Genomic DNA, 26,306 nt, shown 5'->3' with positions numbered 1-26,306 from the left:
CCCGTGTGGTTCTGGGATTTTTGCTCACCGTTCTTGTGATCATTTTGACCCCACGGGGTGAGATCTTGCGTGGAGCCCCAGATCGAGGGAGATTATCAGTGGTCTTGTATGGCTTCCATTTTCTAATAATTGCTCCCACGGTTGATTTCTTCACACCAAGCTGCTTGCCTATTGCAAATTCAGTCTTCCCAGCCTGGTGCAGGTCTACAATTTTGTTTCTGGTGTCCTTCGACAGCTCTTTGGTCTTGGCCATAGTGGAGTTTGGAGTGTGACTGTTTGAGGTTGTGGACAGGTGTCTTTTATACTTATAACGAGTTCAAAGAGGTGCCATTAATACAGGTAACGAGTGGAGGACAGAGGAGCCTCTTAAAGAAGTTACAGGTCTGTGAGAGCCAGAAATCTTGCTTGTTTGTAGGTGACCAAATACTTATTTTACCGAGGAATTTACCAATTAATTCATTAAAAATCCTACAATGTGATTTCCTGGATTCTTTCCCCCCATTCTGTCTCTCATAGTTGAAGTGTACCTATGATGAAAATTACAGGCCTCTCTCATCTTTTTAAGTGGGAGAACTTGTACAATTGGTGGCTGACTAAATATTTTTTGCCCAACTGTATATTAAAATGGTGAAAATAGATACATTAAGTTAAATTAATTTTGTTTCTTTTTGTATTTTCTCAGCTTTCCTCTGATGCCCCACAACTGTCCAGACCCTCTCTGAAATGCTGTGATCGAGTGGAATTGAAAGGCTGATTGGAGAGAATATCTGTCACCCAGGTAAAATGGCTGATACTACAGAAGCAGAGAGCTGAACATCACACATTGCCCCCTTTTCTTCTTTGTTCGAGGATCATTTTATGTGGACATTTCCCCCTTCCATTTCAATTTTCTCATCATGGCTATGCATGATATGAATCGTGCCAAGGGTTTCCCTTGCAAAGAATGCGACATCATTTGCCCAAGTACACCTAGCCTACTGGAGCACATGAAAGCACACTATCATCAAGAAGAGAATGGCAGATTTGAATGTGAGCAGTGTGGACGCATTTTTAAGCATGCCAGTAGCTTGGCTTCTCACAAAAAAACTCATGAGATGGGCTCCTTCCAATGCCCGGTCTGCACCAGAACGTTGCCCAATGCATTGGCGCTCAAAAATCACCTCCGAATCCACACCCTGTCTCCAAGTGCTCAAGCTGAAGAGGAGAACGATGACAATGTTGATGAAGAAAGGGATTATAATCTAGCACAAAATCTGTCTGATGCAGCTTTCAGGAGTCACATTAACAACAGTGGAATGATGCCTGGCCATGACCACGGCAAACACAAATCTCCAGGATCTGAAGATGCCTGGGACAGACCATTCAAATGTGACCAATGTGACAGGACATATCGTCATCATGGCAGCTTGGTAAATCATAAGAAGTCTCATCAAGAGGGCACGTATAAGTGCAATGTCTGTTACAAACAGTTCAATAATCTTGCAGCTCTCAGTGCTCACGAACGCACTCATTCAAAATTTAAGCCCCTTGGAATGTCCATGGGAGCCCTTGTGCCTGAAGCACCATCTGACCCTCGTCCCCTTGGCCCCCAGAATGATGACATGGCACCCAGCTTTTGTCATCTTTGTCAAGTTGCTTTGCCTAATAAGAATGACTTTCAAGAGCACCTTTTGTTACATAATGCTGCATCATCTTCGTTGGGGCTAACACGTAGTTTCCCAGGGATAGTGTCTCATAATCTTAGTTCTGTTCGCTCCCCAGCGGTGAATCCTTATACACCTGCTCTAGGTGACCCTCTTCCACTGCCTCCATTACCCGACAAGCGTTATGACCCAATGCTAGGCCCTCCTGTTAATAATCCCATATATACCTGTGCATATTGTGGAGCGGGACACCCTGACCTGGAGACTCTCAAAATTCATTATCTTACACATGACCCTCACACCACAACACATGCCCAAGATGGCCCTGCTATTTTAAATTCTGATGGACTGGCTTCAAACTCTCAACCATCAATATCATCATCCAATGGTGAGACAAGGTCACAGGAGCACTCTGCAGCCATTGCTGATGCTGAACGCCGATTTAAGTGCCAAGAGTGCGGGAAAAGCTATCGACATGCTGGGAGTCTAGTTAATCATAAACGCTCCCATCAAACTGGTCATTATCAGTGCACTGTTTGCTGTAAGCAGTATCCACACTTAGCAGCACTTCATAGCCACCTCCGTAGTCACAAAACCCGGCCAAATTCACAATCGATGGGTACAGAGGGAGATTGGCTTTCCTCTGAGCCAATGACAGGGATAGACTCTCAACAAGGCTTTGTACATTCTCAGGATCAGGAGAGTGGTGCAACAACGCCAATTTCACTGCCCGGTAATCTTAGTGATGCAGCACACTTTGTCCCAGACGGTTCCCATAACAGTGGCCTGGATTCACTGGAATTCCATGACCGATTCGACAGCTCTCTTGCCCAAAGCAATTCTGGTCACTCACCTCTTTCACAAAACCATCGTCAAGCAGACAGTGTCAACCAAGGTGGTATGACCAATGGTTACATGGGTAACATAAGCTTCCATAGTCCTGGTGGTGCCTCCCTGCCAGCAGGCGGTGCCAACCTCAAAGAAAGTGCTCGCCAGAGACGTAGTCATGACCTGATGCAATTTGGAGGTGCTCAAGTCAACTCTCAGGGCAACAGTAAAAGATTGGATAACAAAGACGATGATGACGATGGAGAGGTTTATCAGTGCACAATATGTGGAAACCATTACGCCAGCCTGAGGGCACTTCGTAGCCACTTACGAAGCCATGGGGTTAACCATGGGGCAGGACCCTCCTCTGCCCTCTCTCCAATAGGTGAGCAAGAGTGGAGGAGGCGACAAGAGGGTAGTACAACCAGCCTTTTGATCTGTAGCACATGTGGCCAGAGCTTCAACAGAAAGCAGGACTTGCTTAACCACGAGCTAGTCCACGGACATCCCCGGCCAGATGGATCTACACAGGGCTTGGGTGGCACTAGCTCTAATTCTAATGGCAAAATGGATGGAAGGAACCACATTTGCGTTGACTGTGGCATGTTCTTTGCAGATCGCCATCAGCTGATTACTCACCTGTGTCCAGGCAAGGCGAGAGCGGGGGCATTGAACAAGGGTATGAATGGAGTTAAAGGGATGACGGGTGGTGCTGGTACCAGTGGCAGCGGGGGCCCTGTAGACCCTCAGCAGTTGCCAGACTCTGATGATCGGCCCCACAGGTGCGACCAGTGTGGAAGGAGTTACAGACACCCCTGCTCCCTGCTCAACCATAAGAAATCTCACAAGACTGGGGTCTTCCGCTGCCTTGTCTGCCAAAAACGATACTACAACCTACTGGCTCTCAAGAACCACCAGAGGACTCATTTTGACTTAAAGAGGTTAGCCAGCATTGCATGTGCCCTATTATACTCTAACTGTTTAGTTCTCTTTGCATACTTTGAATGCTTATGTATTATCATGAGTTCCCCACTCATGTGATTACCCAGGTCATCACTGAATGAATAGATTTTAATGAAATTTTGAGTGTCAAGGCAGTGTGCACTGGTGATGTTTTTCCCATTAGAGAAGGCGAGGGCAACAAACATAACTCATACTGATATACACACATACACGCAGTTGAGTCTGAATTTCATAACGTCTGTACCCCATTTGAGCATTGTGTAGTCATCTTTGTATTTGTAAGGGGACCTTCCCTTTTTCTGTTTTTTCCTTTGTTAGAAGAGCATTTTAGCACTGCTTTCTTATCTGTTTGTTTTTGTGTGTTTTGTCTCTTCACAGGCACAAGTGTGAGGAGTGTGGGAAAGCCTTCAAGATTCAGAAGCAGTTAATAAATCATCTACGGCTACACGAAGAGCACAGAGCAAAGACTGGAGATCGAGACCAACGGGTTCAAAGCATGTCACATCCCAATGGTGCCCGCTATGAGGGAGGCCCATCGCAGCTCCAAGCTATGAGGATGGGTGACCCCAAAATTCAGAATCCTCCTGTGAACACCAATTATGGTCAACCTCAAGGTTTCAAGAAACCTTATGCGGGGGCTAGGGCCCAGCAAGTTGATGACGGCAGCGGTCGCCGCCCCTTTGCTTGCGATCAGTGTGGACGTACTTACCGTCATGCTGGCAGTCTGGCCAATCATAAGAACCTACACAAGATTGGTGAATACCACTGCAACGTGTGCAACTCCACTTATCCAAATCGACTGGCAATGAAGAACCACCTCCGAATGCATTTTGCTCTTAAGAAATATTCTTGCACCGACTGTGGTAGGGGCTTCAGGAATCAGAGGCAGCTTGAAACACATACCAGCAACCAGCTCTGCAAAGATCTTCCTGGTCCCCTTCCTGGTCCCAGCATGCAGACGGTTCCTCCTCCAGCTGAATATGAATGCGATGGGTGCTCTCAAGTCTTTACTACAACCACAGATCTGGCCTCGCATAACTGCAGTGCCCAGCTTCCTTCTTCCTCTGCCTCCCTCAACAGCTCTAATATGAGCATGGAGACAGGTGACCTGGGGTCTCCAGAGCGTGAGGAACGCCCTTTTACCTGTGATCTTTGTGGCTGCTCTTACAAGCATGCTAGCAGTCTGCTGAACCACAAAAATACACACAAAATTGGCAACTTCAACTGCTCATATTGTGACAAGCCGTACACCAACTATATGGCCCTGCGCAATCACATGCGTATCCACACGCAGAAGAAGCGGCATATCTGCTCAACCTGTGGCAAGGCTTTCCGGCTGGCCCGCTTCCTTCGGAATCACCAGAGAGTCCATGAGGAGGGACACACCCGTTTCGGCTGCCCCACCTGCGGGAAGAGCTTCCAGGGTCGTTCTGGGCTGGCCAGGCACCGCTGCGGGGACAACCAGGTAGGCAAGGAGGGCGTGAGGAAGGCCACTTCAAGCACAAGAGAGGGAGAGGAATACCGGTTCACGTGAGTTTACGTCTGTTGTTCGTGATTTTTGAAGTGAACTAGTAAAGATCACAGGTTTCTACATGTCTATTACAGGTATATGATCTCCAATCCGGCTTCCTTGGGACCATACGCGTGCCGGAATTCGGATTTTTCTGAAGTTTGGACAGTATGATTAGTGGAGACCAGATAAGTTACCCCCCTTTGCTTTCAGTTAGCAATATGCACTAGATTGTAAGGATGTCTTGATAATGGGTGAATTTTTATGTACGTACTAGGTGTGTGTGTATTGTACCAAATCATTGATTCACTCCTTATTTATTGATCTGATTGATAATATTCTAGAATGTATGGTGTACTTTACTGTTGTTACCATTCGAACATTCAGTTGCCATAAGCACTCATACTGACCATCTTACATCAGCTGTTGTGCTTCCAGTCATAAATACTGATCTGGGCCCAACGGTATTTAGCATGGGACTTAGACCCATTTATTAAATGCATGTTTACTAAATAACATAAATATAGATTTTGTTGCTTTTAAGGTGAAGCTTAGAACTCTGCTTGATTTTCTGTCAAGACAATATAAATGTCAAGCAGAAAACCGTTTTATGTGCCAGCATACTAACACTAACACACTATTAACATATTACATGATGAAAACAAACATTCATAAATTCACAGAAAGAAAAAACAAAACACGCCGCTTCACTACATGTGCTTAGTACTTGGAAAACAAGTTCACCACACTTGTTTTCCATGTTTTATTCTGACTAGAATTTAGGTGAAATCCCAAAACCTTATTTGTTGTACAATTATGTTAATTTAAACTTTTAGTATAAGTACTGAGTTTGAAAACAAACGGTGATTTGCAGTACATTTTTCTCATGACTAGGTTTGCCCTGTAGACTATTACAAAATTGTGCATCTATAGTTCATATATTACCACCATAAATTATATAGAATATTATACCACAACCTTTATTTTAACACCAAACACAATTGGTGGATGCTTCAGTTTATTCACTGCTTTAATAGGCAATGTTTTTCAAGTTATCCTTTCCAAGCTGGGCCAGTTTTTTGAGTTTTGGCAGCTGGATTCAAGATCATATACCTGTATTTGTGTACCCGTCAATGCAGTTATCATAGAAGTCAGCTACATGTTGTCAGGTTACTTTCAGACTAATCTACGTTATTAACTATTGAGGGGTTAAAAGGACAATGAGCAGGGGAGATTTACTTTTCCTCTCCTCTGTCTTCACAGATGTGACCAGTGTGGCCGTTCTTACCGACATGCCAGCTCACTCCTTAATCACAAAAACACCCACACTGTCGGCATCTACCATTGTGCTGTGTGCCTCAAGACCTATTCCAACCTGCTCGCACTCAAGAACCATCGTCGCATCCATTCTGAAACTCGACGGCACCGTTGTCCAGAATGCGGCAAAGCTTTCCGCGTCTCCTCCCAACTACAAAATCACCGCCGTGTGCACCAAAAAGAGCGGGAGTTTGCCTGCACTCTGTGCCAGCGGAGCTTCCCTACCCAGGTTAGCTTCCGGCTCCACTTGGAAATGCAACATGGCCGCGCCCCAAAAACATTGCAGCAGCCTGGGGGTTCTTCCAGTGGCTCAGATGTGGGTTGGGGCTCTGGGCTTGACCTTACGCTGATGCAGGCCCAGGGACTGGATCCTAATGGGCTTCCGAAGCTTAACCCCTCACACCATGGCCCCAGTGGCGGTAGCTCATCTGGGCATCAACAACAACAACAGCAGCAACAGCAGAGTCGCAGTGAGGCGGGGTGTAAGTCGCATGTCTGTGATCAGTGCGGCCGTGGTTATCGTCATGCCAGCTCACTTCTGAATCACAAGAACAGCCACAAGATGGGCACCTATTTCTGCAACTCCTGTCAGAAGGAGTTCTCCAACCTGATGGCACTCAAAAACCACAGACGCATCCACACAGAACCCAAGCGTTACCAGTGCCCGGACTGCGGTAAGGCTTTCCGGGTATCCACCCAGCTCATCTGCCACCGCCGCATCCACACCAAGGAGAAGCCTTTCTCATGTCAGCAGTGTGATAAGCGCTTCTCCAGCAAATCCAACTTAAGACACCATCAGAAGGTCCACTGGAACAGCTCGGCACCTTCTTCGAGTCTGAACATGGGCACCAACTTCTTGGGTATGCCGTCTGGGCCCTTTTTATAGTGGTGAGAACTGGGGAAGCAGAACTTGTGGTTTGTTTCGGAGATTCATGCCAAGGCTTTTGGAGGTGCCAAAACCCCCATTCCTTTTACTCTCACTCATCTCTAGTGCTTGAGGTGTGGCTGTGAGGCTTTTGTTGAACGGGTTGTTGTTTAGGTTAAGAGAACTGTTCCCTGCATGTACCCTGAAATATTGGATTGTTACATCGCGTAATGACTGTTAGTTTTAGTGACATTTTCCCCACCCTTTCTCTCATCCTAAACACCACAGGTGACCTTACTTGCATTTTCATAGTTCCCTTTGGGGGTGGGGGACATTGAGGGCCACTGCCTTCAGTTCTGATACCAGCCTTTCGAAGAAGTGCAAACTAGCTGGCGTCTTGTTTTAATTCTTGAAAACCCACCTGTTAGATCAGTATTGTTTTTGTGATGTCACAATGGGCAGGTTAAATTATAGTGACTAGGTACAAAATGGACACGTATCCCCATGGTCAGGGTAACTGCCACAAGAAACACGCATTGGAAAACCATACATTTCGTCCCACGCCCAGCTTTGATTGAGAGTCTCGAAAGCATTCTCAATTTTCAATCCTAGATGATACAAAGAAAATGCGTTGACTGTCTGATAAATCGAGCAACTTGTATGTTTAACAAGTAGAAGTAACTATGTTTAACAGTGTATAGAGTGTATTTGAAACGTCTTCAGTTATTGGGGGCAACACACTTATGTGTTATGTAGGACTGTCAAAAGTTTTTTTTTTTTTTTTTTTTTTTGTATTCCTCCCCCTTTCTGTTGATGTTCGAACTTTTCTAACTTGTGTGATCCTTGCAGCACGAAGATGAGCTTCAAACCTTGTTATTCAGCAGATGACAGCATTGCGCTTATTGGGTTCATTTCTTAGTGGCATCATTAATTCGTTCCCCTTTAATTTTACGATGTTGCTCAGAACCCATATTTTTAAACTGCAACTAACTTGCTAGTGTATAGAAACGATAGGTTGTGCTATGAAAAAAAAATGGGAGAAAAGCAAAAGGGGGAAAAATGTATATTGATAGGCTTGTAATGGCATTTGGTTTTACCTTGTATTGTATTGTACCTCTGACTGTATTATTTACAGGAAAATTTTTATAAAAGATCACTGTAGTATGCATTTTATTTATATTAACACTTGTAACTGAAAACGCTAGTTTTAGAGCTCCCAGTTTTAGGATTTCTTGTTTCGACCCCTCCATTCTCCAGAGGCTATTGGACACAGTCAGGAATGGCAGGACTCCTAAAGAACACTTGTTATAGTGACTGTAATCTCCTCTTTCGTTGCCATTATTTGTTATGCTTTTAAACGAACATTTCTGTCCCTTGTGCAATAAACAGGGAACTGTAATAATGCGTGTTTTGATTGCAGTACAATGAGTGTAAACATATCGCTGTATTATTATATTGCCTTTCTCACGTGATGTCGTGACTGTCTCCCCCACGCTCATGTCAAGTTTGGATGTGCCTGTTTCACTCTTTAAGCTCACACGTTAAGGAATGATTTTGTGATCATTACAATCAGCAAGGCAATCTTATTTTAACTCTTCAGTTACACCATGTTAACCCATGTATTCATTTGTTTTGGCTTTCTTTTTCTTATTTAATTGCATTTTACTATTTTGAGCTTGTTTTCAGCCTATATTACCTGGGAGCACTGGTGCTAAGTCAATGTATTTTGAGTGAAAATGAAGTTGTATGTGCTGTGATCAAAGCACGGGAAGATTATATATTTATGTACCTATACCCTTGCAAATTTTACATGATTGGATAGTTAAAAAATAGTTATTCCTAGGTGCACAGTTGCTACTTTGGCAAGGATTGATTCCAAATATAAATTGTAGAAGTTTAAATGTTTTTTTCCTTCCTTGTTTATATATAAATAAGCTATATATATATATAAACATACATATATATTGTTTATATATATGCACACACACATGTGACTGTATACTTTTTTTAAACTACATTTTGATAATTAATTTCCTAACAGAACATGTTTGAATTATAACCTCAATGCTCTCAAATAATAAAAATAAAATAGCTGGAAAATTAATGTAACATTCACTCTAAATTTATGTGTGAAAGTTTGCCATTCATTGTTGGTGTTCTGAAAGAGTCCCCATCCACCATCTGGTTTCAGTGTCATGGTGTCCTTGCTAAAGTCTGTTTATTATGAATGTTTCCATTCATGGATTTTAGGATGTTTAATGCACCTGACAGCTGGGGTAAGCAGTTTGTTTACTGTGGTCAGTAAGATTGTAACCGAGTAATCAAATAAGAACACAATGAATTACTTACTGTTACTTGTCTTGTACAGTTAAATCGCATGCTTTACCTTACCCTGTTCCTTATTCAGACTGATCACTAAGAATACACCACTTGACATTTCAATTTAAATCAAATTTGACATGCATTATCATGGACACCAATGTACGTACATGGTGGGAATATTTCAAATGTCAATACTCATTTTCATAATAATGATGAATTATCTATATATTTCTGAGGCCATACCATTTGACATGTATACCTAAGAATACCTGACCATCCCCTAGAAAAGTCAAATTCTCACATTTTAAAGAGAGTTACTAACCTTTGCATGCAGCAGTTAGTATCACCAGAGGTCCTCTGTGGTTTAATTTCCTGTCACGTGATCTTCTTGCACGATATTAGCAAAATGGCTCCTTGAATGGTGGTTACACCACCTTGACACTCAAGGAGTTTGACTTGACTCCCATAATTCCCCAAAATATACTATTCAGAACAATGGTTCTCCATTTAATTTTATTTACTATTAAATAGTACTAATTGTACGATTATGCTAAACTAGCTGATCTGGTGTTTTATTGAGAATTTCACCTTTTTTAAACAAGTAAAAATTTTTGGTACAAGGTTTTTACGGTTACACCACATTGACATTTTTGCAATAATCCACCAAATATTCTCTCAAAATGAATTAAAATCAGAAATTTTAGACTTGGACCACAAAAAAAGAGAGTGTATGCAATTAATTTGCATATTTATTTTGACATTTTAACCCTTTTAAATTTAATTAAACCATATGGACAAAAAAATGAGCGTCACGTCACTTATTTTCCTTCAAACCGAAGCGTGAGGTGAATATTACCCTTGAATATCTGATTAAATTGTGGTCTTTTCTCCACACAAATCTTATCAAATGGCTTCAGAAGACGTGAAATATAACATACGAGTCACACTTACCTTGATAAAGCTTGATGATGACAACTCATGATTGTGGAATACTAAGAATTGTAAAATGCAGTGTGTGTGTAAATTCATCTGATTCTCAGGGGCTGCTGGATGAAGAATTGTGTTTGAATGACTGAAAGGTTTATTGGAGGTCCCGGAGTGTCCAATAGATGGGGAAAGATCCTTTAGGTAAGTTTGGCCAAATCCCTGAAACCAGTCAAGCTATTTAGCAGCCTAGACATGTTTCATTCATTTAATTTCAAAGCAGCGCTTCAGTGGCTTGATAGCAAGAGAATTCAATATTTGTAGCTTCTTAATTCAATTTCAGATGAGGCATTTCTACGCGAGTTCCATTCAGGTCCAATGCATGCAATTTTATTACTTAACACCTGTTTTTGAGGCTGTGAAGTCCATGTTTTAGGTCCAAAATACATGCTTGAAAAGTGTTTCTAAAGGGTGTGGAATGAAAATGGCAGGCATCATCCAGGTTTTTTTTTTTTTTTAACACCTATAGAAATTACATGCATAATTCATGTTTTGTCTGAACTGAGAGTAATATATCTAAACCTCGGCATAAAAGATTAACATACAAAGCTTGTAGCTCAAACAGGGCTCAGTAGCTGAATTATTTTTAAATGAAAATTTATAGCCTGTTGCTTAGCAACTGGAAAACCAGCCCTTCATACCTGCCAAGTTTTCACTGCAATGACTAAATTAATTAATTTAGAGTAATGATAAGCACTTGTGGGTCTTGCGCAGCTCCCAGGGCATCTTCCGCTGCAATCAATAACAACGTAATTGAGCAAAACCCCATTATCTTTCTAAATAACTTGATGTACTTTGCACACAGGGGTCTGGGGTGAATGTGGCTGGCTTAATACTTAATTGAAAGTGTGTCCAGTGCTTTACAGTGGATGAAACATCTTTAGCACCGTTAGTTTGGAATTAGTGTGCTAAATGACATTCGAGTGACAATTTCCAGGAGGACATCTTATTTCATGAACTGATTCATGTGGGACTTCTGTCATTTTTGTTGTTATAAATTCACACGATTCACAAATGACAATATATTATGTATATAATTAAGGGAAGAAATTAAGGTGAGGATCAAACTTGATGCTGCTATCGCAGTGGCTGTCCAGCATCAAATCTCTATTGATTTAATTTAGTTTTTATGTCAGATGGAAAGCCAGCAGGCAGTACTTGAATCGCCAACTGTTTATATTTCACCTAGAAAGTTGGCAAAAACATCTAAATCCATAATGACGATGCACCAGGCAGTGCAGTGTGAAAATTAGCTTGAAAAGCACTGTCAGAATATATGCTTGATGAATATACTGTACAAGCTTCCTTTTAACGTTATTTCACGTTATATGTTATGAGTAAATGTAGGGAAGACAACGGCAGCAGTTGTACACTGGACAATCGTTTTTCTTTATTTTTTATTTCAGTTCATAATATCTGTTTCTTGGGGTTTTTCTTTTTTCATTTTTCATTTCAACTTAAAATTTTGACACACTTATAAAAGACAGCATCTGCATAGAGTTCTCATCTTAAAGATCCATGGAGAAAAGAGGGAGAGAGAGAGATTGTGAGAGAAGGGAGGAAGATAGCAAAGGGTTTTAGGGGAGGAGAGGGATACTGGTACGCCACACTAACCAAACAGAACAGCAAACAGTATTACAAGAGAGAGGGGGGAGAGAGGGACAGTTATGTTGTTTGTATCTTTTTCCTTTTTTTTTTTTTTTTTACAATACAATACACACATACACACGCAGAAAATAAAAGACAGAAGTTGCAATTCCAGTCAAAGTTGCACGAATCGATTTAATTTCTTCCCTCCCATCCTTGGTGCCCATCTCATTGTGGTTTCTGCCCTGAAAGAACTTTCAGCTTAGATCCTAGTAGGGCGAGAAGACATTTGGTGACCCTTAAAATGACGGCTAGAACCACAGTTAGTGGCTGTTGTTTCCCTCAACTCCCAAAATAATATTGAAGTCGGCGTTCTTCAGTGCTTTCAAATGCGTGTGAGAGAGCCCTTTTCTTTGTATTGCACAGATGAGTGTTTTTCTGTTTGCTTTGAGCATTATTGTTTTCCTACTGTACTTTTAAAGAAAGCTTCTAAATCCCAAGAACTGCGCTCTTCGTATAAGAGCAGAGCTCATCCTGCGTTACCTTTAACAAGAGCATTTGAGTTTCAGCCATGCTACAGTCTACGCACGCAAGGTTTTCTAACCGACACTGATTATGAAAGCGTCCAAACACGTACCACGCAAAAATGCCACTAATTGTTCTAAATTTGCCATTGCCAATGTGGTGGACCTCTGCAAAGAAAGCATTCAAGGTGCCTGGAAGCTACAGATGGTGTGCATTTGACCTGTAGACTGGAGGGAAGCACTTTTTTTTCCCTCAGAGTTGAACCGGTAAAGGCTCTCTGAGGTAACTCAACGTATTGTATTGAATCTGAAGGTAAAGCATTGTTCCTTTTCTTCGTTATAGAGCACTCTTGACATCACTGAAAGCGTTAGATGCTGCTTTAAGACAAGTGATCAAGCGGTCGGCAGCAAATCGCTGCGACCAGGGCAAAGAACAAGAAAATCAATCAACCTCACAACTTTGACAGGAACTATTTTAGTAGTTTTATACATGGACATGCAAGTCATTTTTTCTCTCTTTGAAATATTTACAATAATTACAAGACAAAGATTCAGTTCAGATTGACAAAATCGTGAGCATTCAATAGTACTACTAATATAACACAACTTCTCTGGATTCTTTAAATCATTGTAGTTATATAATTCATCACATTTGATAATGGCATAATTCAATTATGTCATCCTTATCCAGTCATCTTCCCGTTCTAATTAGAATAGTGTTTTCTTCACATCATTACAGGCCATTCGCTGTAATTGATGATCATTTAGCTGAAATCACAGTTTGAGCACCATCTCCACAAACCGTTTCCTCGTTCTAAATCTAACACTGAAACAAGAATACTGGTATGAAGTTTAATGGGAATATACATCAAAGGAATGACACAAAAGGGGATGAAATTAAGGAGGATCATGGCTGGGGCTGTTGAGAAATATCACGATCGCAGGTCTTGGGCGCTCATTAGCCTTGGACCGAGAAGTCGTAACTGTTAACATAAAAGTCTTTGAGAGTTGCTAAACCACATGTGGAAACTAAGTGAGCTTTACAGTCTACAAAGCAGTCTACATAGCAGCAGACGGCTTCGTCGATCACGGCGGAAGCGTTCAAGCTTTGTTGTGTCGCCGTTCGCTCGCCATGCGGATTGGGCTTAAGGGGTTTTTATTCACCTGCAGTGATGAGGCACTCAACAACCCCAACCAAAAAGACTATTATGCAGTTAAGCTCTAAAAGGTACATTGTTGTTTTTTTTTTATATATAGTAGTTAATCACTCATTTACAAAATGCCTTCTCAATGTGCTGTTATGCCAGTGCTGTCTGGTCATATCAGTGTCTGTGTGACAAACATCCAAAAACAGTGTTGAAAAATGAAAATAAGACAACTGAGAAAACTTTCATCCAGATCTGTGCCCATGTCAATATACAGTTTTTTTTTTTTTTTTTTTTTTTTCATTTTCTTTTAACCAGAGCTGATCTAATGTCTACGTCTAATGTATTGCCAGCACAGAGGAAGCAATGCAAGTGAGTTGAACAAGGGGAAAATGGCAACATAAACAGCATCATTGAGGGGAGCAAGAAAAAACAACACGGTACACAAAACATTTGAACATCGTTGAGGGATATTTGTTTTGTACGTAGCTGTTTTTGGAGAAAGTGCTTTAAAACGAACAAGCTTGTGTAGTATACATTATACATATTGTTCAGAATGAATAGAAACAAATAAATAAACCTTTATATCGAGAACCTTGTCGCTGAAAGCGATGGAATTGAAAACAGTCAATGTTTATGCAAGATCGTTCACAAGATTTACGGGCAGGGTGGACTACACAATACAGTCGACTGTAACATTGTGCTCTGTACTCGCATAATGCTTTGGCTTTTTAGTCTTATTACTTTTCTTAACATTTGAATGAAGTCGGCACAGAACTGGAGCGCTAGAGCTGCATACCATAGACGTGCAGACCAGAGAAGCCCCTTGCGCCCGAGGGCTCCAACAGCAGACGAGCACACACACACACACACACGCACAACCACACACACACACAAATGCTCATGCTCACATATACAGCAACGTGTACGTAAAAAAGGAAAAAATGCCGAAGGGACAGGGCACGCATACATGGCCTTTTGAGTTGCACAATTCGACACCGCAGCACACGACTCACAATAAAGAATAGTCTTACGAAAGAATTCACATATCATCACCAGTTAAGCACAACAATCAAGTTCGGGAAAACATCAGGGGGAACGGAAAATGAACAAGATGCGCAAAAATGATTCGTACCCAGAGTGTTTCCAGAGGGCGAGGAGGGGGGGGAAATACGCCGTTTTACACTACGGACGTGGTTTAGGAACAAAATACCTGACAACAAACACATTTTTGTATTCATGTGCACATCCACAGGGAACACATTCATGGGGACCACGGTAAAACTCCAGCATTGTCAGGGTCATGATGAAATAGGCAGCAGAGCTAGTAAATGAAGTCAATCCCCCCCATCCAACCCTTAGAGAGTCATAATAAATAATCATAAATTAAAAAAACAAACAGAAAACGGTACAACCCAAAAAATGTGGCGGCATAAGACATTGTTTTCTTTGATTGTAAAGTGCACACATGATCGAGAGCCATGCAAACTAACAAAGCGAAAGTTGCATGCGTTAACAAATAAGGGCCTTCCAGCTATATCGTCTACTAAAAAACAACACCGACATACATATTTACCTCATTTTACCATACATGTAAGTGATTCGACACTAAATACACAGAAGTTTCAAAGAAAACATGCTGGACGTTACTGGAATGATTAAAGCAAAATAGTCCCGGCCCTCTGCCTCAGGCTTTGTAAAAAGTGTACTTTATTTATCCCCAAAATCATTCCTGTTCCCTACTACTTTTGCATTGGGTAGGTAAAGGGGTGGCGGGACGGGGTGAGGGGGGGCTCCTGTTATATATTCTATGATAATCAGTACATGGAAAATGAAGTCCGTATCGAGAAAAGGAGTGCACTTTCAGAGTTGGTACATGTCATGAACATGAGGGTAAGAGCGTCCTAAGAGTGCAACAAATCTGAATCAAGCCAAGAGGGATTCTTCATCAAAAGAAAAAAAAAAAACAGAGCTAAAGTTTGGTTTTCAATTTTAGCCCTTGAATTTAAAACAAGCAGTACATTAATTAACCAATCTGGCACTTTCTGTCCGCAAAGAAAAGGATGTAACGAATTTATGATGCAGCTGTTTGATTTGTGTTTCTGAGAAAAAAATCTTTGGACAAAATCGAAGCGTCCTATTCTAAGCTAGAGTTATCACAACAAGATGCCGTCTCTCTGGGCGCTCAGAGCTAAACTGAAGTTATTTCATATAAAGTTTGTGTAAATGTTCTATTTAGTCGCTGCATAATAAAAGTCCTGACCAGCCGTACAAGTTTCTTCAATTGAACTGAAGAATGCATCTACAGGTAAATATTTCATCAGATAGCTCATCTACACTGCACCTACTCCCATTGTTTCAGATATGTAGAATTTAACAATAAGGATCTAAGAGTGTCTATCACGTCCCCATAGTTAATTTTATTACTCTCTCATAAACTAGCACCAAGGTGAAACGTCAAGCAAACTCCCAAAACGATCCTTCAAAACCCAAATGGTCCTGTTCAAGCCCATCCTTTATATTATAATGTAAAATATATATATGCAATTTATGTAACAAGGCAAATAAAAAAAGTGCAAAACTAACGTAAAATGCGGAAAATTCATTTCAGCAGACCTAACCACCCTCCAAAAGATAATATTTAGGCTAGTCGTTGCTTCAAGTATTAACATTTCTCAAAATGTTCCTTAGAAGAAACCTTCTTTCAGAATCTTTTCATGAAATAATAAAAAAAAGCAGGGGCAAATCACTATCAAAACTGCATAGTTCAACAGTTTGCGCAATGCCACCCTATCGATCCCAGTGTAGCTTTCGAAACGTGTTAAAATGAAATGTCCGTTCCTCCGCTGCCTACAGCAAATAAAGTAAAAACAAAATCATCTTCATGTACAAACTTGGTGATATCACTTCCTCTCACAATTCGAAACGTGTGCTTCTTAGTTCTTTTATTCTTCGTTTGTTTACGGTTGCCCACAGTAAATGTATTAAGACAGAAATTCGACTATGAGGTTGACGGTGCTTTTAAACTACAGCACTCCATCGGTAATGAGCTAATAATGTAACGATGACAGATTTCATCGGAATGCAAGCAACCACTCGGAATGTTAGGACTAGAACTACTATCTATAACATCTATGCAATCAGTTGGTTATTATTCATAATGCTAGTATGGTTTACCAAACACCATGTTCTGCCGGAACGGAAAACAATTTAGCAGTTGCTGGCACTGTCCTGGAGGCCCCCCCAAAAATTAAAGCAACGCTAATAAAATAAAATAAAAACAAAAATTAATTTTTTTTTTATTCCTTTACAGGTAGTAACCCATGTGCTGCTTTATGTTCAAAACATTTACATGTACAGTTTGTAAATATTATGTTGTATTTGAACCCACTTTTGTATATATTTATATCAGCTAGTACGTGACGTCTCCTTTATTTATTTATTTATTTATTTTTTTGATTGTTTGATTTTCGAATATTCGTTTTTACCCTACCCCCGTTTTATGACAGTTTCCTTATCTCGTGTTTAAGTGGATAAAACACTCAGCTTTCCAAGTGTTTGTCTCTCTTCATGTCGTTTAGAAGCCCAGGGTTCCTCCGATAGTGGACGCCAAAACCACTCCCAAAATTACACAGCAGATGATGATCATGATCTTCTTCTGCAGAGGGCGAAAAAGGGGGAGAAAGAAAGATGTGTAAACAAATGCAACCACAATTAATTTAGCTCATCTTGCTAGTCTGTTAATCTAATCTAAGTAGCGTCACCTCATCTTAACCACACTTTAAATCATTAAATGACGCCATTAACAATTAAACCATTACCAAAGTAAATCATTAAATTAATTAAAAGTTAATTAAATTATTGATGAAAGGACCCACTCTGAGCTGTAGCCCTTTGAATACCAAATGTGTTCAAACATTAACTACATTTGAGAAGGTGGTGATTTAGATATTGCGTAACTGTAAAGGCTAAATACGGTACTAACATCATCCTGAACTCTGGAATCTCCAAAAGAAACTGCGCATGTACTGAATGTCACGGAGGGAAGCTGCAAATATTATATTGTGCCAAGAGACTTGTGCCAAACTAAATTAACTCAATGGTTGGGCATGCAGACAGAAAACCACATAAGTTTGAAGCAAGGAAACGTCTACTTAAAGTCTGTGCAAAGTCAATTCTGAGAATTCTTTGTAAAGACATTATAAATGTCAGAAATGCATTGCTGAAAAGACTGCGAACTATGTAATACTTAATTGTGGAGTTAGACCGTTAAACCGTTTTTCACCATTTTCGTGATCAGGATTTTTCGGGCAGAGCTAAATCTTGACTCGATGACGCAATCGAGCCACCGAGCACGGCCCCTTTCCCAACACTGTAAGACGTGTTCGACTTGAAGTGCTGCAGACCGACCGGTGTCAAAGTACAGTGAGAGCTACAGAGAGCAGACGCTCCTGATGCTTTCCAATCGCTCTTGAGGTACTTTGATGTCACACACTGATCGTTCTGTAGCACTGCTTCAAGTCGAACATATGGAATTATTTTTGTGTCTTTATTATTCAAACAAAAATTCTGTATTTGAGAGCAAAACTAATTATTTTGTAATTAAAAAATAAAAGTTTGCAAAAAAAGTCTTCTTAAGATTCAAAATTAAAGTAATTGAAAACAAAATAATTTGCAGTGCGTGTAAATCTTTAAAAAATATATATTATTCTTTGTGCACTTCAAAAACTTTTCATCACTAATCCACAAATGTTGCTCTCTTTCCTGCCTTCTTTTTTTGCGGGTCTAAAACGTTTGTTTGCGAGTTGAAAAGTTTTGCTTGCGAGTGAAGCTGTGTGTCAGTGGGCGGTCTCTACGCACCAGGATGAAACGCCCTTTTCTATTGGCCACTCTCGATTGAAGTGACAGGTTGACCACGCCCACTACGCTTTCCCGCCACTGACGCCAGTCTGACAGAAGAGCGAGCTTCTAGCAGCAATGGCCAGCAACCGCTCCTTTACTGGGTAAGTTAACTAATTTAACATCTTAAATTCAGTGACTAGTGAACTGAATTATTCTCTCTTCTCATGCCCCCCCACCTAAATACATAACGTTAGCTAAGCCTGTCTGTAGTTGGTGATGGCCAATAGAAAAGGGCCTTTCATCCTGGTACGTAGAGACCGCCCACTGACACACAGCTTCACTCGCAAGCAAAGCTTTTCAAATCGCAAACAAAAGTTTTAGACCCGCAAAAAAAGAAGGCAGGAAAGAGAGCAACGTGTGGATTAGTGATGAAAAGTTTTTGAAGTGCACAAAGAAAAATATATATTTTTTAAAGATTTACACGCACTGCAAATTATTTTGTTTTCAGTTACTTTAATTTTGAACCTTAAGAAGACTTTTTTTGCAAACTTTTATTTTTTAATTACAAAATAATTAGTTTTGCTCTCAAATACAGAATTTTTGTTTGATTAATAAAGACACAAAAATAATTCCATACGAACACACCTAATAACTAGAGCGCATTAGCATCAGTGGTTCACGGCTCAATCGCGAGTTACTGTCATTACCGTTAGTTTCTACAGTTTGCTAGCTAGCTATGCCTTCGTCACATAAATGCATAATACCTGGTTGCGATCATTTACAAAACTTATATTAAATAAGCTGCTAGAGGAAGACAGTTGAGATAGACGGCAGCTTTTCCGTGAGTGGGCGTGGTTTCAGTGGACACGCCCCCAGCGTTTGAAAGCAGAGAATACCACTTATTTTTTCAAGATTTTGATACCTTATTTTATTTACTTGGTGGTTTTTTTAGCATTCAAATTTGGCTGGGTGGTTAATAACACATTTGTTATTCTATTATTCATTTCTGTGGTGTGACAAACACAGAACACACATTTAATATTGACTTTACACGGACTTTAATTTTTTTCTGGTGACCATCTGACTGACATGCAAAGGGATCAAGCAATGTTTTGTTTTGTTTTTATGGGCCGATTTGGGGGCAAATAACAGGTCATACCAACACAGTTATTGTTGGAAAAAAAAGTAGTAACTACTCACTTGACAAACACAAAATGTCTTTACAATACATATAGAGTTTAACACTACATTAATACTACTTTTAACATATTCTTTTAACTTTGCTGACAAATTAAATAATACCATACTGTAATCAGTTAAATGGTACTCCTGGATGTAGCCAGCTAGCTTGACAAAAATATTAATTTTCAATCATTATTGACATTTATTGGCAATCAAGTTTCTGGCTAGTGAATTGTGACCCCCTTGTATTGGAAATGAAAAAGCTGCAAATAATTTCAGATCGATCAATTATCTATTGAAGCTTGTTTCCACCACTTTTTTTCTTGCAACTGTAAGTTTATATCACACAATTCATAACTCAGAAAAAGTCAGAATTGCGAGAGATTCATTTATAATTCTGAGAGAAAAAACGGAATTACAAAATTTGAACTCAGAATTGTGAGAAAATTCTTAGAAACAAAGTCCAAATCGTGAGACATAAACTCAACTACAAAGAAAAGTACCAATTTAGAAAGAAAAAGTCGCAATTGCCGGTTTTAGTTTTTACTCCATGGCGTAAAGGGGCTTCCATAATTAACAATTCTAATCTATTAACACTTGACAGTAAGACTTCATTTGTTAAAATTAGATATTAACACTAGATAAAATGATTTAGCCTACCTATTAAGTTTCACCAGCAGTTCACTATTAGTAAAGATCTATGGGGCTGGTAAGAATCTAACCACCCCATTTCTGCAGGTTGACTCATCAGAAAGCTCAGAAGTAAGTGGCATAACACCAAGAGTCTGCAGTCTTTAGACCACCACTGCAGTGTCCGTTAGCCAGCAAAACTGCAGCAAAAAATCTAGGAGCAGACGGCATCTGTTGAAGAACCAATGAGTGCCAAAGGAGCAATATAGTGTTTCTGTGGATGGTTTAAATGGTTTAGGAATCATTTTAAAATGCTCTTCTATTACTCGTTTTTGTGCATGGCAGCTTATGACTGCATTCTCTAGAAGGGCACTGAGAGCATGAGTCATTGTACACAAAGGGCATAATACTTAAAGACGTCAGGTGTAACAGCTGATGGTGTTTTACCTTGCGTGCCTGACTCTGGTATTTGACAGCCTTCTTGGTGTCAGAAACTGCTCTCTCTACATAGTCCACAGAGTGTTCCACGTTATACTCAATTCTGTCAATCATCTCTCCCTGTGAATGACAAAAAAAGGCACTTCAAACAAACGTCTTCACGATATTCACATTTACGATCACTGTATGCAATGCACAAATCACACAAAGACTGTTTCCTGTTAGACATACTTCTATGTTTCTAGAGTAAGTGTTCTTTGTGCTTCATGCAGCCTGATTTCAAAACCCAAAAGCAGCTCGAGTGCCCTTAACCCCAGATTGATCCACAGGGACTGTGTTGTGTAAATAATTTCACCTGTCCTTGGTCGTGGAGGAAGAAATAAATTGCTATGTGTGAATTATATTTGAAAGTCAGCATCACTTTGCACTTCAAGGACGCGTCTAGTTTTTGTCTAGCCAGTGTTCACATTCAGAATTAAAAAAATGCTATGTTATTTTTTTTTAGCCTGACAGATAAGGCCTTTATGAATAGCATGGATTTTCAAATGAAACATGCAGGCAGTTTAGTTCTAACTAAAATGTTTTTATTAAAATGTATTGAAATTTTAAATAAAACAAATAAATAATAAAATGACAGAAAAGGCAACAAAAATCCCCTTTTATATTCCACTGAAAAAAATAATGTTTTCAGTAACTGAAGTAAAGAAAAAATAAATAGAAAAATTAGATCAAACTTCAATTTGTTTTTTGCAAATTAAAATATTTCATTGCCAACATTTGAAATTATTTTGTGAAGATAAACCGAAGTACTAAAACTGAAATAAAAATGGAAGATAAGGAAAAATAAATAAATAAAAAAACTGATAAAAATGAGAAAAGCACAAAATTACTAAAATTAGAAAAACTAATTAGGAACATATAAAATTCTAAATATTAATAAATACTATAGTGATATAAACAATACTAAAAACACTGCACACAGTCACATATGGGTCAGTAAATAATGACAATTTTTATTTTGGGTGGACTATAAGTAAATTCTTCTGGTATTGGCCATGATAAAAGAAAATCTCAAATCGACCCTCATTTGTATGCCTCTTTAACAGCCTTGTGGAAGGGACTTTGGTGAAGCGATAACATTGCTAACATTTGTTTGACTATTATCTTCCTCCATTTGCCATTTTACACTGGTGAGAGGTGTAATGTTCTGTGTTGTACCTGACTCTCCACCAGCATAGCCATGTCCACAAACATGTCGTGCAGCTCACGGATGCTGTTCTCCAACTTAATGATCTCAGTGTGTCGAGTCTCAATCTCATTTAGTGCCTGCTTGGTCATCTGGGAGTCCATTTTGATCTGTCACATGCAAAATACAAGAAACAATGGCAGGAGGGCAAGAGCAAGTTACTATTATTAAACATACATTTGTACAGAATTCATTCCTAAAATGGCAAATTTACACTGCAAAGTTGGCACAGAAGTGCTTCTGAACAGACTGTATAATGCTGCTCAGAGGTGCCATGAATGCATTTACACAGCAATTCCAACAGTATGCCTGATACTAGGGGCTGAGGTGGGTCTGAGCAGGCTGGCTTTGATGCAGCATTGCGTCTTTACACTGAATTTTGAGCAATCGAGGTGTAATGATGCCTGAAGACTATAGGCTAGGTTGTAAGGAAATATTTGAATATGCTTCACATGGAAACCTAATGGCACATTTGATGTGGACATCTGCACTCTTAAAAATAAAGGTACCTAAAGTGGGTTTTTGCAGTGATTGCATATAGGAGAACCAGTTTTAGTTCCCCAAATAACCTTTCAATCAACAGTTTTAAAAAGAACCATTCGTTCTTGGTGTGAAGAACATTTTAGTGATCTAAAGAACCTTTTGTGGAATTCTAGTTCCTAGAAATATTGACGGAGGTTCCCACTTTTTGGTGTGTTCCCACCGCAGGAACTAGGAATGCATTTAGTACTAGGAACTCCATTTGGGGGAACTAATTTAGCGTCTACTTCAGAGTAGGGTCTAAAACAGTTCTATAGGAACTATCAGTGACGCAGCTTACGCTGAATGGCCAAACACATACAATGCCAGCATTTTTAAAAAGCCATGTAAACATATTTACTCCACGAGCATGGAAAACAGCGATAACGGCATTTACCTGTTGTCTGCAGCGTTGTGTTCTTTTCTCAGCCTCGATGATAACACTACAAGTTGTCATAGGAGATTTAGTCAGATTTTTGTGCTCTTTCAGTCGCGTAAATTGCGCGTTTACATTGCATCGCCATTATCACGAAACCTACAACAAACATCAAAAACCGCTCCGAATGCGGCGTCCTCCATTCACTGGTTGTTGACGAATAAAGACGTCGCTATCGGACGCTTCAGAGTTCAGAGTGCTGCCGGTGCGAATGCAATCCCGAGGGAGAAATTGGTTCTTGGAACCACCCTGCTGACTAGTTCCTCGAAAAAATGCTGGGTTAAATACAACCCTGTGCTGGTTAAAGTATGGACAAACCCAGCTAATAGGTTGTTTTGACCCAGAGGTTGGGTGACTACCCAGATGGTTGGGTTAAACATTTAACCCAACTGCTGGGTCAAAACAACCTAATAGCTGGGTTTGTCCATGTTTCACCCAGAGCTGGGTTGTTTTTAACCCAGCATTTTTTAGAGTGAACTAAGTTCCTAGAACTACGTGGTGCGAAAGCGTCTAATGTTCTAAAATTGAACCATGAAGAACTGATAAAGAACCTTTTATTTTTTTATAGCGTGTGAAGCCCACAAGGCAGTAGTGGCTGTAGAAATCACACACTTGTTTGTCCACGGAAACCAAAGTTATAGTATAACTACTTTGTAAAGGATCAGTGACTATTAAACTTACATCATCAGTGAAGATAGCAAGCTTCCCGCTCTCCAACATGTCTTCCAGCTCCTCATTGGTAGTTGTTCTGCCAGCTGATTAAAGATATTTGAAGAACATGATATCAGTATGTGGCGTACCAGGTTATTTTGATGAGCATTGGAACTGGTAGTATGTTTGCTGATCACTTAACTTGTGTTTAAAAAGAAAATACGTGTTCCAGTAATGTGGAGGCTGTTTCTCAGCTTGTGTTTGTGAGCGTGGGTTGCATGTGTGTCAGAACTCACTAATTTCCAGTTGTCTCTGAATGCGGTCCTTGCAGCGGTCCCTGTATTTGGACTGCGTGGTGTTGTACTCCGTCATCACCTCCACAAACTTGCGTGACAGCGTGGAATGCTATGGGATGGAGGTAGACATGTGGAGGCGTCAGGGATGTGGATATGTAACTGCACATCGTGACATGAATGCGCTCGCTGACAGTAGGCGGCTCAGGATAATTTATCGAGGGCCAAGTGTGATTGTCGGGAAATCGGGCCTTGCTTTTGCTGCAGTTTGAGAGATTCCTGCGCTTGATCTGTTTCTGGACAGCAGGTGGCGCTGAGGAGGGTGTTTGACAGAGCTGCTCAGTGGGAGGGCAGAGGTCACAGGAAGTGTGCCTGTCTCTGAAAACCCTGAAGGTCAGATCTGCTGCTATTTTGCTGAATTTTAGTTTACATAACATAAAAACTTATAAATTTTTTTATATTTCTTGAGCACTTCCTATTATACTTTATGCCCATATGAAAGACACATTGACACAACGCATGTTTTGAATTTCTTTTAAAAATGCATTTTTTATTACTTTATTAATTATTTTTATTTCTTTAATTCTTATTACTTTATCATATTATTTTGATTGCTTAATATTAAACATTCTATTTATATATAATGTTACTTTTTTATATTTGTTTTCTTTTTCTTTTGAAATTTATTATGAAAATATATATTAGAATAAATACACGTCGGCATTTTAAAATATGTAATAAAAATAATTTATAAAGAATAATGTGTATACACTCACACTTAATAATTATATATAAATATAATATATAATATTATGTAAATAATAAAAATGTAAATGTTAGGGTTATATATGTGTATGTTTCATAATTTAAAATTTATTATGGTGGTAAATTTTTGAATTGTGAAGTTACATAAATTATTTTCTATTGGAAGATGATTAATGAACTTGATTAATTTTTTTTCTGTATAATTTTAACTTGATGGACACAATACACAAATTGAGTTTATTATTATCATCATATTATCATAATGAATGGTTAGTCTCACAAAAAAGAAAACTAAAAAAGATGTTAAAAAGTAAGACTAATATTATAAAACTGATCATTAATTGAATATTGAATTTAATCATGCAAAAGTTGTAATGTTGCTTGACAAAGAAAAACTAATCGGACAAATAAATCAGTGCATCCTTGTCAAGTTCCTTAACTTGTAAGGGATATGTTGTAGTCTGTATTTTCACATGACTGAATAGACTATTGATTATTGTTAGAAGACTAAAAATGCACAGGTGTTTTTAATTACTTTCATACCTGTGTCTTGCGGATCCGCAAATCTGCAGATGATCTGTTCAACCCCTCCTCTTGCTCGATGCTTTGTTCGATTGCTGCAGAATAGAGAAATAAACTGAATCTAATGAATTGTTCTAGTAAAATGCGCTAAAGCCATAGCCTCCTGAACGCACCCTATAGATTGATATTTCAAATAGCAGCTGTCTCACTCCGGTTACCTGGCTGGCTACAACAGTTACTGAGGTGGCACAGCAACTACAACACAATCAAATCCACCCATGACACTAAAGTAATTGGCGGACCGAGCTGTTACAATGGAAGTGCATACACACTAGGTGTCAGACAAAGTGGTCCCAGAGTAATAACAAGTCCCTTAATCTCAGAAGAACAATAGATCTCAATGTCCACTTCAGGAGACAATGGGATTCAGACCCCATTCGGTTCTAATGGAGCCCATCACACCATGTGTCACTGGCTACATCAGCGAGAGTGTGGATGAAGTTGCTATCATAAGGACCATCACTGTTGGTTACTTGCATGTAGAAATGAAAAGAAGAACAAATCTCATTTATTTATTTATTGTTTGGTTGTTAAATATTAGATGTATAATAATAATAATTATTACATACATAACCAATATAAACATAATAACAGTTAGTCATAAAATAACAGTATAAAAAATTATAAATAATTTCTGATAAGAAACTGTAACCCCTCACCCTATATATATATATATATATATATAATATTAGATTATTATTTATTTTAAAAATGTTATGTAATAAGTGTATATAATATATTTATTATAAAAATTAAAATATACAACCCTAACCCCTTACCCTGTATGTAATAAATGTAAAATATATAATATTTAATATTATGTAAATAATAACAAATAAAATAAAAAAAATAATAACAATATTTATAAAATAATACATTTATAGAGACATATAAAATAATTTATTATAAAAATAAATGTATAACCCTAACCCCTTACCCTATATGTAATAGATTTATTTAATTTAATATAAATATATTATATTATAACAAATCAAATTAACCAAGTACATAATAAATAACAAACAAATAACAAA

At 39.2% G+C, this 26,306-nt stretch overlaps 2 protein-coding genes across 4 annotated transcripts in view; one reads left to right on the top strand and one right to left on the bottom strand.

Moving 5' to 3' along the window:
* The first annotated feature begins 792 nt into the window (after nt 1-792).
* On the top strand, nt 793-8,523 carry LOC306847382 (zinc finger protein 646-like). Of its 3 annotated transcripts, XM_079381307.1 has the most exons (4): nt 793-3,412; nt 3,813-4,964; nt 5,040-5,136; nt 6,208-8,523. In XM_079381307.1, the coding sequence occupies exons 1-3, from the start codon at nt 897-899 to the stop codon at nt 5,116-5,118; spliced, it is 3,747 nt and encodes a 1,248-aa protein (XP_079237433.1). In that variant the 5' UTR covers nt 793-896; the 3' UTR covers nt 5,119-5,136; nt 6,208-8,523. The 3 variants fall into 3 exon arrangements, with proteins under 3 accessions (XP_079237433.1, XP_079237432.1, XP_079237434.1); XM_079381306.1 differs by lacking the exon at nt 5,040-5,136 and having other exon boundaries at nt 6,208-8,517; XM_079381308.1 differs by lacking the exon at nt 6,208-8,523 and having other exon boundaries at nt 5,040-5,234.
* A 5,477-nt stretch (nt 8,524-14,000) lies between these two features.
* LOC306847209 (syntaxin-1B) overlaps nt 14,001-26,306 on the bottom strand; it is a 55,959-nt gene continuing 43,653 nt past the window's right edge. Inside the window, exons 5-10 of the mRNA XM_079381032.1 lie at nt 25,234-25,307; nt 23,929-24,037; nt 23,663-23,736; nt 21,999-22,136; nt 20,790-20,900; nt 14,001-17,346 (exon numbers count right to left, since the gene is read on the bottom strand). Coding sequence (XP_079237158.1) covers nt 17,266-17,346; nt 20,790-20,900; nt 21,999-22,136; nt 23,663-23,736; nt 23,929-24,037; nt 25,234-25,307 — 587 coding nt within the window. The 3' untranslated portion in view covers nt 14,001-17,265. The remainder of the gene's footprint in view (nt 17,347-20,789; nt 20,901-21,998; nt 22,137-23,662; nt 23,737-23,928; nt 24,038-25,233; nt 25,308-26,306) is intronic.

Source organism: Barbus barbus, assembly GCF_936440315.1.
Source record: "Barbus barbus genome assembly, chromosome: 27".
NCBI lineage: Eukaryota > Metazoa > Chordata > Actinopteri > Cypriniformes > Cyprinidae > Barbus > Barbus barbus.
The sequence above is the reverse complement of the archived record's forward strand: the minus strand, read 5'-3'. Positions and strand labels throughout refer to the sequence as shown.